At 41.6% G+C, this 15,304-nt stretch overlaps 1 protein-coding gene across 1 annotated transcript in view; it reads right to left on the bottom strand.

Moving 5' to 3' along the window:
- The window catches only part of LOC128715465 (diencephalon/mesencephalon homeobox protein 1-like), a 39,312-nt gene extending 24,326 nt beyond the window's left edge, over window positions 1–14,986 (bottom strand). The window contains exons 1-3 of the mRNA XM_053810368.1: window positions 14,890–14,986; window positions 6,134–6,225; window positions 5,951–6,052 (exon numbers count right to left, since the gene is read on the bottom strand). Coding sequence (XP_053666343.1) covers window positions 5,951–6,052; window positions 6,134–6,225; window positions 14,890–14,986 — 291 coding nt within the window. The remainder of the gene's footprint in view (window positions 1–5,950; window positions 6,053–6,133; window positions 6,226–14,889) is intronic.
- Between the last annotated feature and the right edge of the window lie 318 nt (window positions 14,987–15,304).

Below are 15,304 nucleotides of genomic sequence, written 5' to 3'. Positions count from 1 at the left end.
ACGTAGCACAAAGATATTTTTCCCCCAGTGGAATACTTGTCAGCTTATGGAAACATACTTTTTGCCTGAAACCACAAAACCAACCCAAAAGCCCATCAATGCAAATCGAAACGGTTGACTAGCAGAACCTAAACATCCAAAACCCATGAGTCAATGCACAAATCACCAGTAAAAGAAGGGAGTGTTTTTTAACAGCGCAAGGTACTTGAAAAATATTAGAACACAAGAAAAAAATGTACTGTGACTCCTCGCGGAAGTCTAACATCACAGCGAAAGGGTCCCGCTTGTGTCTTTTGAGAAGTGGGCTTACGGTAGCACCAAGCTGTAATAGGTGTATAAACAGATTATGTGGATTCCAACCCCTTTTTTGAAAAGCAGCGACCGATGGCGTGACCCACCCAAAAACCCTCCTAGTGGTAATGTTCTCAACCTGTTCAGTTCATCAGCTAACCACGAACGAGAGCGGCTTCGACATCGAAACCCATCAATGCTCAAGGCAAACCCGAGGGATGCAAGATCATGACATCACACATGTGCAGTTTTCCCGTTGTGAACCCTTTTTTTGTGCGTCTGTCTACTACCCGTCGGCGATCTACACAGTGACCACGAATATCCTCACACTGAAGGATGCACCCTTCGCACGAGATCCGGTAATGGTAGCCCCTCGAATGTCGTCGTCCAGAATCATCAAAACGATAATCCTATTGTACGGGCTGCAAGGATGGTGTTACGCACACTCGCTGTATTGTGTTTGCTCTCTACATCGCTCGTACCGGGGTTTTGTAAACGAATGTTCGCAACCACCCTACCGTGGCAGATTTGAAGTACTTCGAGCCAATTTGTCGATGGTGTCGACAGTTTCGGGCATTACCGGGCTTAATCGAAAATAATAACTATTATTACTTACAATCAGCAATCAAGAACCGGAGCTCTGGTGCCCACTGTCAAACATCCCCTACCAGTCGTTGCTGGTTCGTTCGTTTGTCCCCTAACAGATGAACAGATGAATCCCACACCAAGGAGGCTAATGAAAATAATAATCGAGTAATACATAATAATTATCCCTTAAGCTGAGGCTACAGCATCGCGCACTGTGTGGACTCTATTATTCGAGAGTGTTTCGGAATAAGAGATAGAAAAGCAACTTACATTCATAACACAGCGTAAGATGTTGCAGATGATAATTCAATTGTTCCGGGTGAGTTGATTTCGCTATGGGGAAATTCGTAAAGGAAGCGCAATTTGCCAATTTTTTGTCACACTTTGTTGCTAACGAGATCATAATTTGGGTACTCGAGTCGAGTTCGGAGGTATGACATGATGCCCTACTAAGCAATTGTTTTAATATAGGAAGTTTTACAATTCTAGTACATTTTAACAAAATAAAGAAAAGGTTAGAAATGCAATGAAAATAATTGTCTTGACGATAGAAGTGCTGTCAGTTTCCGTAGTCCTTATCTTCAAAAGGTTCCTCGCTAAATAGTCGCCGCATGCTGTCGCTTAAGCCGCATTATTCAATAAAACATGTAGCTGTCAAATAAAAATTTCATTGCTGTTTCTTTTCTCCAATTCCCGGCACAAAATGTCATTTATGTCAAATTGGTGAACATTTTTCCTTCGATTTTTTTAAGAAAGCCGATACGAAATTTATTTCACCCGGGTTCTTTTTCCCACCAAGCGACCATGGTATGGTTTTGGAAATTGGATCCTTCCTGGCGCGACACTGATACTCATGATAACCCGTCATAAATTGCGTAACCGTTTTCACATCAAGAGGAGTTCTTGTGTGCGTGTGTTTAGTCTCCATTTTTATTGCCAACCACCTATACAATCGTTTCAAAACGTAATCGAATTAGGATTGCGACAATACTTGGACACGTGTCGACTGTATACGGCAAGGAGAATTCTATGCTGGAAACATACACTCGTAAACGAGGTGAAGCTGGTAGTGAAGCTATGGTCAAAGATTGGCCCAGTTTTTTTTTCGTTTGCCTTCCGTGCCTTGAAACTAATTTTCGGTGCACAATTTGTAACTTGAAACCGACGTAAGTGGAAGTCCCTTGGGAGTTCCAGAGGCATTTGTCTGCTGTTCGTTGTAAGCAAGGGATCATAAGGGTGTTTTTATGTTCTAGGAGCAATTTTTACTCTTAATTTTTATCATTTTTATGGAAAGCTTCAGCTGTTTAGTGAAATATTGTAGAATTTATTACATTACATATTGTACAAATGTGTTCGATTCGTCCGAGTACACCCGGGATAAGGTGCCCTGTTACTGTTTGAAGAAGGAAATGTCTTGCGGCCATTCCTTCTGATTAAAAAAAGTTGTTTGTCGAGTAAAATTACTAAAATCCTTTAAATTTAACTAAATGTAACAAACAAATTTTCAATTTTAATCGTATGACAAACGCTGGAATATGTATGTACGTACTCGAACAAGAAAATCTCAAGCCTTCTCTAAATAAACTCACTGAAACCATTCATTTCATCCCTCATTCAACTGGTTTCATCAATTATTTCCATCATTAGCAACATTCTGCAAAGTTGTTGAACCGTGAAAGTGGTACTCCTGCAGCGCTGGTGCTACATAGCTGATTAATTTAAGATTAGTAACCGAATAACACCGTACATACACACACACACGTCTCGAAGGTTGTCCCTTGTCCCAGGATGACTTGCCACCTTACCGGCACATTCCGGTGGGTTGGCCCAGAAACAACGGAAACTCTGATTGATGTTTACCTTAAGCTTTAATTACTTCAACGCTTTTGTGCCCGCGCGTTCGCACACTGTCACGACGGCGCTCTAAGCCTTGGAGGTCTATTAGGGAGCATCAGCGCCTGGTTCTATGCTGCCACCATCATTGTTTCTTCAATTGTTGCTTAATTATATTTGCACAAAGTTTACTTCTCATCAGAGGCTGCCTATGGCACTGAAAGCATCGCCTCGAATACTCGTCAGAGGCACTGTCGCAAATCAGAAAATGAAGTGAACTTTGCGACGCACACCGGTAGGGATAAAACAATCCCTGCAGCGTTTGGAGGTGGTTCGGTGCGGAAGCTTTCGTTTGAGTACTGCTCCTTGTGAGGAGTGATATTTTAAGTGCTTTATGCTAGAAAATAGCCCGGAACCAAGATGAAACCTTTTCTACTTGTTCCACGAGAAGGATACCACTAGAAGGATATCAAAGGACACGAAAGGGACAGACGGAACCAACAGAAAAAGAAATACACAAGGGGTTTACATGTGTATTTCACTAGAAACAAAGGGTAAAATGTCCAAATGCGCCCAAGAGGTAAAGGAAAAAATAAAAAAAGGATACCTGTGCGACGTTTGGAAGAAAATTGAATAAACAGCAAAAGGGAAAACTCACTCATGGCAGCGTAAATGAATTGTAAATGAAAATGCTCTCGCCCGTAAAGGAAACGGTGCCTGAAGTGGACGGCTATACGATTGCGTGCAGGAAGCAAAGGGTTTGCATGTATTTTTCTCGTCCTTCAACAGCGACAAAGGTGTTAAGTTTTATGTGGCCTGACAGATGTATGGAGGCGCACCGAAGTTAAAAAAGGACACGCTCACTTCGTTTGACCCTTTGGAATGATTAAAAATTCAAAAACCTTGCTGCATTCTGTCCGGTGGGTCGACACTCGCATGAATACTTTGATTGAATAGTGAAAGGGTTGCATAAATTTGTGTATTATGTATATATGTGGAAAGAAGGTATATTTGCATGCTTTGTACTTAAGATGGCATTTGTGAGAAGGTAGAAACTTTCCGTGAACAAAATTGAACAATGATCATTGAATAATTGAAAAATAAAACCTTCTGCTATGTCCGTGCTACTATCAGGATCTTATATCACAAATTCGTTTATTAAGAATGTTTAAACAAGAGGATAAATAAGAGGAAATATACTACTTGTTTGAAATTAGTTTTCAATCAACTTTAATTGTATTTTATCCATTGTTAACGACATAGCCATATGAATGTCTCCATTGTTACATGTCTTCATATACTTGAATTTTCATTTTTTTTCTTCTATTACACACACTTTACTTCATAGAACCACTACTCGCGAGAACATCTCGTTCCCCATCCTTGAACCCCCTTGTCCTGATTGCAATTCGTTAATGCGGTAAAAGTGGAGTCTATCTACAACGCTGACCACAATCCGGTTCCACAATCCTGGAGAGCGCTATAATCGTGTTGACCTCATCACATATGTGCGAGAAGCTAAACTTTAATCTCACCACACGGACAACCGACATGGGTGGAAAAACAAGGGCGAATGAAGAGAGACAGATCGAGAGGATAGAGTAAAAAGAAAACAGATCCAACCATTCCAGCGGGAACCTAATTTGGTTTAGGTTTCGCATAGAACCGTACCGTGTTGGGATGCAAGCAGTACCGCAACCCTGCCCAGTGTTGACCGTTTGGGTCGATGTGGCGTAAGTACAAAATGGAGAAGAACCGCAGCTTCCGTAGAGAAGTTGGACCAGCAGAACAACCACCGTGAACCAAACTAACCTAACCTTTGCAGCATCGACATCACATTATCGGATTAAGGGATTTACGAGGCAATATTAAATTTTACCAGAATCGTCCAGCGCCCAACATCCCCACGAGGAGGCCACCTGTCAGTGCTCGCCAGCTCGTACCATTCGTATGCTACAGCTCGCAGCTACAGATTGCTTCTAGTGCTACCGGTAAGTCCCACACCGAGGCCATAGCTTTCCATACTGCTTGTAAATTTCAACAAGCTTCCCGTCCTATAAGAGTCAAGTACAGACCTGTCATCAAAATCCGCACCACAGGGACATGGCATGCACAAAAAAATAGGAGAACCACACAACCACAAAAAATACTCCCTGCAAGTACTGGTTCACATATTCACACATTCGTAGATCTATGCTTTTCCCGTGGACGTATGCAAGTTTCATAATCATACCGACGGTGGCGAAACCTCTTTGGGGGTTTAACGTATGTTTTCCCATCTCACTAACCAGCTTTTGGACTGCGAAGATCTTTTACCTCTCGACTTTTACATGGCTATCAAACGCAAGGTGGGATGAATGTCGACTACTAGCTACCGGAAATACTGATGCAAACCCATAACATCCGACGGTACCATACGTTTATGGTTCTTGTCTCCTTCTGCTCCGTGGACGCATTCCTTTCGAGCAACCTGTCAACGGCTATGAACATGACGGTGAGACACACAAAGTGAATTACCGAGACGAAGATCTCCGTTCCGGTTTGCTAGTGCGAATGGTGCTAACGTATGCAACACTGCCCGCATTGCACAACATTTGTTCGTGCCTCGACAGCTTCGCCAGGAATTGGTCGCGACCTAGGCATTGGGAAGGTGAAAAAGCGAATGATGATAGTTTTTGTGAGGGAAACGCTGAGACAAGCTCTACTTAACCAAACAAGCTGCCACAAATTTGAGGTAATTTCATTCCTTTGGTGTGTGTGTTTTTTTGTGCTCTTGCAATCAATCTCACGAGGGAGAATAGATAAAGAAACCCTTGTGAAACTCAAAAAGGATGCGAGAAGCTTGCTTCGTTTTCGGGTGCGTGTATATATGACGACGCAGAAACATTGGTTCTTGCGTCTTAGCTGAAGTGAAGTGAAGTGCACCGTGTAGCAAACGAACTTTGACAATTGCGTTTAGATCGAGGACTTCTTTCTTTAGAGAGGGTCAGTTAACAAGTGGATGTGTTTTTTGTTAGGTGCTTGTGGTTTTACTTTTCAGTCCTATTAGCAATCAAGTTTCATGGACCTGGAGTAGGCTTTTACTTAAATTAGATTTCAAACATGAACACTACAATTTATATATTCTATTAAGACCTGATGGGATGAAATTTAAACGCCTTTTTGTGTGTTTTTTGTTATGCCATTTGACGATTCTACGATTATGTGCAGAAGGTTAAGAAAGAACTCAATTGCTTACCTGTACCCTTGCTTCGGTAAGATTGATCTTCATTGCAAGATCCTCTCTCGTGAACACATCGGGATAGTGGGTTTGAGCAAACGCCGTTTCCAGTTCTTCTAGCTATGAAATATACAAAAACGATTACTTAAGAATACTGGTATTTATTGTTTAAACAGTAATCGTTCTTTTTGTAGCACATACCTGCTGAAGTGTGAATGTGGTCCGATTGCGCCTTTGCTTGCGCCGTACAAAACTTTCATCATGAATGGCCGGATGGTATGAATAGCTGGTATCTGTGGAAAAAACATGGTTTCAAATAACCTTATATTAGCCACTATCCACTATTATTCGAAACTATTTTGGAGGACTTTTCGATTTCTGGCAACCGTTTGTCGAACTAACTGCCTAATGTTGGTTCGAATTTCCCGAGCACGATAGACATTTACAATTTTCCGCATTCCCATAGCATTATCACGATCCCGATTGGATCGGATTTTAATCCCGCAAAGCATCAGCGTAAAGCAAGTTATATGAATTATAATTAATTTCATTATTTATTCATGCAAATAGGAAATTAATTTTTCACAATTTTTATCTTTCCATTACGATATTCCTTCTCGGAGCTAGAAGCCGAAATTCGCGGCCGCTCACGCGTTTGCTACCGTATTATGAATCGCCCGAAACCGCAAACCCCGAGCCTCATTCGAACATCGGAAGCTTCGCCAGCGGCTCTGTGATTTTTTGTTCTACCCTTTCAGTCCTGGTTTCGTGTTAAATCGTCCCGGACCGGACGCGAATCCAATCCATGTGCAGAGATTGTGCGTCCGGTTGCTGTTTGCTCTTTTCCATTCTTTTTGGAAGCAAACGGGTAGAATGAACGAGTTTGTGTGCTAGTGGTGCTGCTGTTTTTTTTGCCGTTGTATTGTCGGAAAAGATTGATCCTGCTGACCGCTGTACTGTTGGAACATCCTGCGCGCATTAATGACGATTTTTCCCGTGATGAAAAATTAACATCAAATTACTGAAACCGTTCCGCCAGCAAGCTGTTTCCCTTGTGGATCGTTTAAATCAGGTACACCCGGCCGTTCATGGTGATCCAGATCTGAATTTTTCGATTAAGAGAACCTCATCGGTACGGGCCAGAAATGGAAGTCAATTTCCACTGCTCCGTACTAGGCATGCTTCAACAGAAAGGAACATTACGACAAAAAATACTCATCAACAACACGAACAAGATAATTCGACTAGTTGGTGCGAGGGCACGTGGCCGAAATTAACGGTCATCAGCGATGAAGCGTGCACAATTTATGTCCAGAGCCATTGGCACCCAATTTCGGACACGAAATCAATGGCAAATGGAGAAATTGAATTTTTGCCGTTAATAAGATGGACTGATAGAATTAAAACATTCGGTTGGATTAACGTCTACGGAAGGGTTTGATGGAAGGGAGTAAAATATTCCACTGGACATACTCACTGTTTGATGTATGTAAATGACGTCAAGGATATCAAATCAGACCATGTCAATATTTGTTATTGGTCTTGCAGGACATTTTGTACCTTTGCAGGATAAAAAAATCATTGTAATGATTTCCTTTCGCATTTTTTTAAATTCATTTTAACTTATCCTATTTAATCTAAGTTGTGGAAAATCGTCTGAAACTCGGTGCGACATTGATTGACATACCCCACATGGTAAACATACCAAAAATTCCTCTTAAATTTGTGATTGATGGTGTCGTTGGCGCCTCAATATTGCTGTGGTTAAATTGATTTCTCAGAAATCAAAACAATGCACAGTTGTTCTGTGAAATCCAAACCCCAAACACGGTGGAGATCACCATTTACGGACGCAACACATTGATGCAGTACCAGAAGGGCACTAATAAGCATAATGATTACGGGCCTGATGATGGTTTTTGATGATGATTACGGATGTTTGATAAAACAAGCGCACTGTCAATAGTTAATAATTGCATTTTTACCATCCGATTGGTTCAATCCGCATCAATCGTCACAAACATAGCGACAGAGAAGTGTGCAGACATACCGACTGCGGCACAGTAAATTCCGCACGAAGCGAGAAAACAGGGAGTGTAGTTTCTGTTTCTTTTTTGTTTTAAAACAAATACCAGACCCACATCGGCTCCCACACCAGTCAAACCATCCGAGAGCATCCGACAAAGTGCGGCACATAGGTGCGAACTTGTGGCGCACAAAGGTTCGAAACAATTGAATTACACTAACAATCTATCGAACCACAAAATTCGTTTCGATTCGAGCATTTCACGGAGGGGTTTCCTGCGACGAGCGGGATGAAAATACACGTACGTGCTAAAGAAACCAAGCCATGTGAGGTTTTGCTGATGATTTTATGAGTTCGATGAAAACGATTTACTTTCTTTCGCAAGGCATTTCGTCGCGTTCGCGTGCCGAACGAGGCAAAACGATTCATGCATTCGAGTCGCGTACCGTTGGCGTATGGTTTGATCGGTAATTACACATCATTTGGTTGGAATGTGTGACGCTATTTGCTTGATTATATTTTGTTTTGTTTTTTTTTTGTCATCATCTAGCTCCACTGAGATTGTATGCTTTTTGGGTTTTAAAAACGGGGCATGTTTCTTTGACAAAAAAAAGTTAAAAGCTGATATTTAAATGCCTGAGACTATCATAACACTTTTTACAACAACATATGGACTATCAGAAAGATAACCTGCTTAAAATCGTATTAGTTTCCTATCACAAATCTCTAACCTTATTTGCCAAAAAAGGTTAATTTAACAACCATCGATTGCAACAATTACCTACCAGCAAAACGAAGGACGTAGCATTACAATGAAACACCAAACATTACGCACCCTTCGCCGTTGGATATCTCTTCATCATTAACATCATCATCAACAAACTATCGCGAGGGCAATTAGAGTGACACTCATGTATTCCACCCCAAACGGAAGGTTTTGCGTTACGAATGTGTTGCACACTGAAGGGTAACTTCATGTCTCTCTTTCTTCTAGATTCCCTTGAAATCACCAACAGTTCCAGAAGGGCACATGTCCTGCATTCAAATCCGAGGAGAAAAAAACAAACTGCTCAGCAAAACCAAAAGCGAACAGATTGTCCTGTGGGGTGAAACCTCACAGTGCAGTGGCGAGGCAGCGGATTAAACGAGAGTTTAGAAGTACTCAACCGAACTCATTCAGAAACACGCAGCACGGTGGTGTGCTGAATAAAAAACACGATTCTTCATTTGCAGCGTGCTTGAACGCCCTTTGGTGCGACATAACCCGTGTCGAATGCGTGTTGTTTCCAGTTGATGTTTGTTAATCTTGTGGAAAATAAACACGATTGTTTTGTGTTAGAAAGAAGACTAATTCGGTGTGAACAATTGGTGCGGTTGATCGGTTGATGTTTAAGGTAAAACACTGTCTGTAATTATTTGTTTTTTTCAGGTCTGATGTTAATGAAGACAAATCTTTGCAGGGAGGAATATTGTTCACACATAAACGCAAAACGAACTGCAATCGATAAAACAGGATAGTTAAATTACATTAAATAGTCAGGTTATTGCGATGTTTTTTCCGACACCCATTGTCACAATCGTCCTACAACCAGCCATGGCTGGAAATATAATTGCACTTTGAAGTTTTTTTATATAATACCTTCATAGAATGCAGTGCACTTCCGACATTAAAATTGAGCAGTCATTCTATAGTCTAAAGACTCCTTTCCAATGACTCCTTTTCCAATGACTACGGTCGAAGCTGGAATTATAAGAAGTTCTTGGTCGCGTTCGGGAAGAAAATGCTTAGAAAAAGATGCTCAAACTCGTTGATAAACTCAGTATCTAATATGTTAGAATACATTATAACAGCTTGAACTAAATATAGCTCAAGTACTTTTTTGCAATCGGTCATATCAAAAACAAAACTTTTAATCCAGTTGAAACAAACCATCGGGATAAATGGTATCCGCCGGCGAGATGAAATCAACACCACACGGGTAGGCTCATTTCCGTGGTTGGATGGCCGGAAATAATTTTAAAACAGTAATTTAGCCTCAGCTGTGGTACAGTTTTAATTTCCTAACCGATCAAATCCTCTCCACAAAATGAGCGCGATAGGGTTGTATAGAGCTGCAGCTTATTTTTACACTTTCGTAGGGTCTTTTTTTCATCCTGTTTTCCTTAAATTATTGCATGATGGTTTTTTTTTCAGACGATACACATTGCACTTTTGCTCATGAATAATACAACGGGTGCTCTTTTGTCTAGGCCCGCAGTTTGCCGCAATTGAAAAACCATTAAAATGTATAAATTTCCATTTTCACCAACAATGAATGAATGGGACGAAAAAAAAAACCCCACCAGTGCTCCCAGTGAACCGATAATGTTCAATCTGGTGGAATATAAAAATGCTGCAACTACAAAAAAATTCCACGTTAATTGATTGCACATCGATTCCGGATCGCTGACAGGTGAATGGATACGGAAGTGCAAAAACCACTTTATAACAAAATAGCGCAATCAAAAATAAATGTAACGAGTTTTTATCCGCACTCGATCCGCAACTGATCGAAATTGACCGATAATCCGCAAACCACAAATAATTCCCCCAGCACGTAAAACGGAACGGGGGGTCGAGCAGCAACAGGAATGGCACTCCATAACTCGCCGTATTACCGCCTACAATATGGGGTTGGTTTGAAGTTACTTCATCAATTGATTAATTTTAGTTATTTTAAATTAATCCATCCCAACGCCGGTACCGATCACCGTTTCCCAGCTGCCTCGGCTGGTCTCTCATTGTCACTACCGTTGGGATGGAGGTCATAAAAAAGGAACTTACCTGCTCAAAAATTCATACCGACACAAACTTTTCGGACGATCCAGCGGTTCCAGCACCAGTTATTTCATGTCTTTCCTGGTTGTACCGGGCTCCCATCAGAAAACCTTCTCTGATGGCTTTCTTTTCACCAACCAACCAGCCGGGGACGCGGCACAAAAACGGACCGGTCTGGTAAATTACGAATGGTTCATAATTGAATTACAACGACATGATTTTTGATCCCATTTTCCCATTTTCGGTCGGCCGTTCGCGAATTGAAGACCCGGTCGCGGTTTGGTTTCGGGGCAATTTGGTGAACGGGCGAACAGAACGAAGATTCGCACCACGATATAACACCCTCCTGAAACGGATGTAACTGTGCTACTTCAAACGACGGAGCATGTGGAATTTCAACGCTTAGAAAGCGAGAGGAGCATCGGTTTGTTTGGCTCTTTCCCTCACTTCAGTGACAAATGTACTTTTCCCAACGGAAAGCGACCGGCAAAGGATGAATAGGACGAACGTAAGTTGATCTAATTTTAAAATATGCAAATGACGTAATTGATATTGAAAACAGTCGTCAGTTGGTGGATTTTGGGTTTGGTAAAGGGGAGGAAAATTCTTGTGGAAATACAGCCACAGTTGAGTTCATAAATATAAATCTTTGCATATTTACATATATCTAACGTTACTTGTTTTTGAAATACTGTCAACCGAATGTAGGTGATAGTTAACGATAAAATGCTATTTATATTTTACAACTTTGATACTAGCTGTATTTTCTTCGCCTTAAAGTATCTTCCATCACGTAAAAATCATTCCACCATTTCTTAGCCTTCAAAATTGACTAGAATAAAATATTCAAACGATAATATCCTCATCCCCGCGTACTGTTTCCTCCTCGATACCGATGCTTCTCCCCAGATTTGTAGTCTTAAAAGGATCTGCAAGCAGCCTCTCATCGCATCCCTAACCATGTTAGCCTTACCAGTCTGATACAATTTGCATCAGCCCATGATGATCGATCGTTATCTCGCACGGTATGAAACATACTGATATTATTTTTTCTGTTCTTTGTTCGGGTTGGCACTTGTTATTTGATTTTAAACAGATTTATCTTGCCGGTTTGATGGTGTAGCATCGATCGAAACTCGATAAGCAAACGATAATCATCAAGCTAGCTGACATTTATCCCGGTGCAGTGATTATGGTAAAAGCGATAGCATCGAGATTTGCATATGATACCGAACATTGCTCTTTTCTTCTGTCTAGTCTCGCATAATGGATTGAAACATTGAACCAGATGGTACCCTGAGGTAATTTCATTTTATTAAAAAAATCACTTGCAATTTACTAAGGCAAGGTGTTTATACACAAAAAAGCACACCTTCAATGTAGTCAATCGCCTTTAAGAATTACATACGGCCTTAACGTTTTCAACAAACCGTGTTCAACATATGAGAAGAGAATGCATCAACACTTGCGCAGCGATTGCATTGTATCCACTGTCCTTGTGCTAATTATCAGATTGCAGTCTTTTCCAAGTCTACATCGCGACTCACACAAAGTAATTAACTTCTCTCGCTAATTTATTCCCGGCGAATATGGTCAAGGGGTTCGCATTTGCCTGACTTCAGTTCATCCTGCTATTGCAACGTCACAAAGCTGCTCACAGTCAAACAGAATCCTTGCGTCGGCACACCAAACACCAAAGGCAATACTCGTTCACTAACACATGCGCCCGTGTTCACATGTTTCCAGAAAGTCCCAAAAGTGCAGCCTATTTTTACGCCAAATTATGCTTCTATATTTGATTAGAGGGTAAATTAATTAAAACTCATCATCAGCTGCTTCCTTCAGAGGGATGGACAATGTTGGGCTCACAGTTCACGTTTCACATGCGCTGGTAGAGGACCTGTATGACACCGGCCATCGCCGGCTGTGTCGTTCGGTGATGCAGAGTTTGAGTGCAGAATGCGAATAATTCAATTTGAACCGACCGACTCTTATCAAAATCGTACGTACGTAGCCGCACGAGCCGTCCGGGAATGACCTCGTGCTGAGCAGTGCACCAGTCACGGAAACGCACAAACATTCGCTGTCCACTCCACATTATACGTTATTTCAATTTACTCATTTGGATCATCAGCCGCATCATCATGAGCTCAGCAACGGAACGGTGCATCAACTCCACAGCTTCTAGCAGCGTGGCCGCATGTCGGAAGTTACCCCTACAAAGATTAAGGACGGGCGCGAAGTTTTCGGTAATTCGAGAAGTTTTGCAACCACCACCACGACCACGGCACACTTGTGCTGCACAGAAAACTCCCGAGAAGTGTCGGTTTTCGAAAGAATTATCGTCATTTAGCTGAGCCATTAGAAGCATCGGTCGTACGGGGCCAGGAAGCAGAAAGAAACCTTGAACCGGATTAGGGAAGGCAAATCTTCTAGTACCGAAATTCTCACCGCATACCAGCGTCGTACGCGACCGTAAGCCACCTTGGGGCTTGGATTAACAATCACTAATAGAATCATCGATACATTCCGAGGGAAAATCTCAAGTTCGGTGCGCCTTCAGCTGCTCGAAGGTTAGTCGGTAGATGTTTCTTCAAAGTTTTGTGTAGGCCAGTCGTTATCCCTTGGCACCGCTGAGTGCAAAATTCTGCACACGCTCGGCTTCGATGTCAGTCGTCATCGAATTATTCGTTATTAGATGTTTCTTTCCATTGCTCCGCCACATGTTCATGATGAGGATTCCCATCGGCAAACACAACAGCACTCATCGGAGGACGAGTCATTCCCGTTCAATTAATGGCAGAAATAGCGAAATCGAATTAGGCCGCAGTCGATGGATTGACGCTCGTTCTCGCCAGTACGGGAAATCGATCAGTCCGGGAAATCTTTCAACACAACGGCCACACCACGTACTGCTTTTGAGATGCAACCACTCGCCGAGAGGTTGACTCCTACTAGCTACCGGGAGAGGATAAAAGTTGACAGTAATGGAATCAAAGTGCTATCGAAATGCCATCATGGATGCACTGGGAAATGAAGTCGCTGGTCGACGCTGGCCGTACCTTTGTGCAGCATCTCCGGTAAGCGTGGCACCTTTTGGCCTCGGAAAATTGGGATGCGTAATGAGGTTAATGGAAAATTGTTTGAATTTGATTTTGTACCATCATCAACGTACCAACAGTTCAAGGAATATGCATTGCGAAAGGAATGCGGTTTAAATACGGTAGAGATTCGGAAATTTGCAAATAGTGCAACGAAATTTTGCCTACAAACATTAGAGGATTATTGCCGGAATAAATCTCGAATTGAATTACGCGCTGCCATAAAGAACTGTAATATGATAATAATTTGAAATTATCATGTTTAAGTCTCACTGCAGGGAAATCGTATGTATTCTAGAAGAAATTTTCGACCCGATGCTTATCACAACTGCAAAATGCTTTGTTATTGTAAACCGGCGTTTGCCCTTTTTCATTCCGACCATCGTTCGATCTACTTCGCTGATACTGGAATAATTCCCACTGGAGTCGACCTGTAACCCAATACTTTTCAGTTATCCTTGTGCTTTCCCTAACTAGCACGCCGTGTTTTCGTGAGTATGGATTTTTATTTTACTTTCTAAATAAATACACTCTTTCGGTTTTGAAAGGATCACGTTCTAAGATGAGGGAGTGAAAAGAACAGAAGTTGGGTTGGAAAGTTGATTGTAATTGATTTTTGTTCTATTTTATGCCAACCGAAGCAGGTAACTAGCAGAGAAGAGACAAGGGAATACGCACTATTAAACCTTGTCGCACATAAGGAACGGAAATCCTTTTTGTCTCTGAGGTTGAAATCATGATCCAGAAAAAATCATTTTCAAGGAGGAGATTTACGTCAATCAGAAGCAACGATTTTACGCCGCAAAGTAAACCTACTGCTGAAATATGGTCCTAGATTATCTTTGCCATAACCCGTGAGTTGTTTTTCTTAAAAAGATTGCTTGAAGCTTGAGTTCTTTATGATGAAAAATTAATAACGTTATATAGTTTCAAAGGTGTATTGGTAGCGGTAGCATAAGTCGAAACGGCCTGGACGATCTAACGAAAAAAAAACCTTAATGCTAGTACTTACAAGGATGTGTTGGCGCGAAAGGATACTCTAAGGTCGGTAACCGAGGTGGATGTGGTCCGGCAGGATGAAGCGACGGTGGACAGTGGTAACAAAACATTCCTCTTCCCGCCGTTGCGGAGCTGAGCTGTAAAGAAGCGTGAAAAGAGTGCAATCAGTCTACAAAATCCTCGATAGGCAAAAGTGGATAACAAAATAAGCTTACAATAGAAATAAAATTGTGAAAAGAATTCATAACGAATGGTCAAAGGCGTAGGGAACAACCACTATTCCACGTCACGTCACTTGGATTTTTTTGCATCACTGGTTAAAATTTAATTTTGATTTATGGTTTCAATTCGTTGATTAAAAATTAAAACCCACAAAAACCATCCCGCCGATGCTGCTGTGGATCGTCGGTAAGCCGCGACGATGTCGC

This window comes from Anopheles marshallii, chromosome 3 (assembly GCF_943734725.1).
Source record: "Anopheles marshallii chromosome 3, idAnoMarsDA_429_01, whole genome shotgun sequence".
Lineage (NCBI taxonomy): Eukaryota > Metazoa > Arthropoda > Insecta > Diptera > Culicidae > Anopheles > Anopheles marshallii.
The sequence above is the reverse complement of the archived record's forward strand: the minus strand, read 5'-3'. Positions and strand labels throughout refer to the sequence as shown.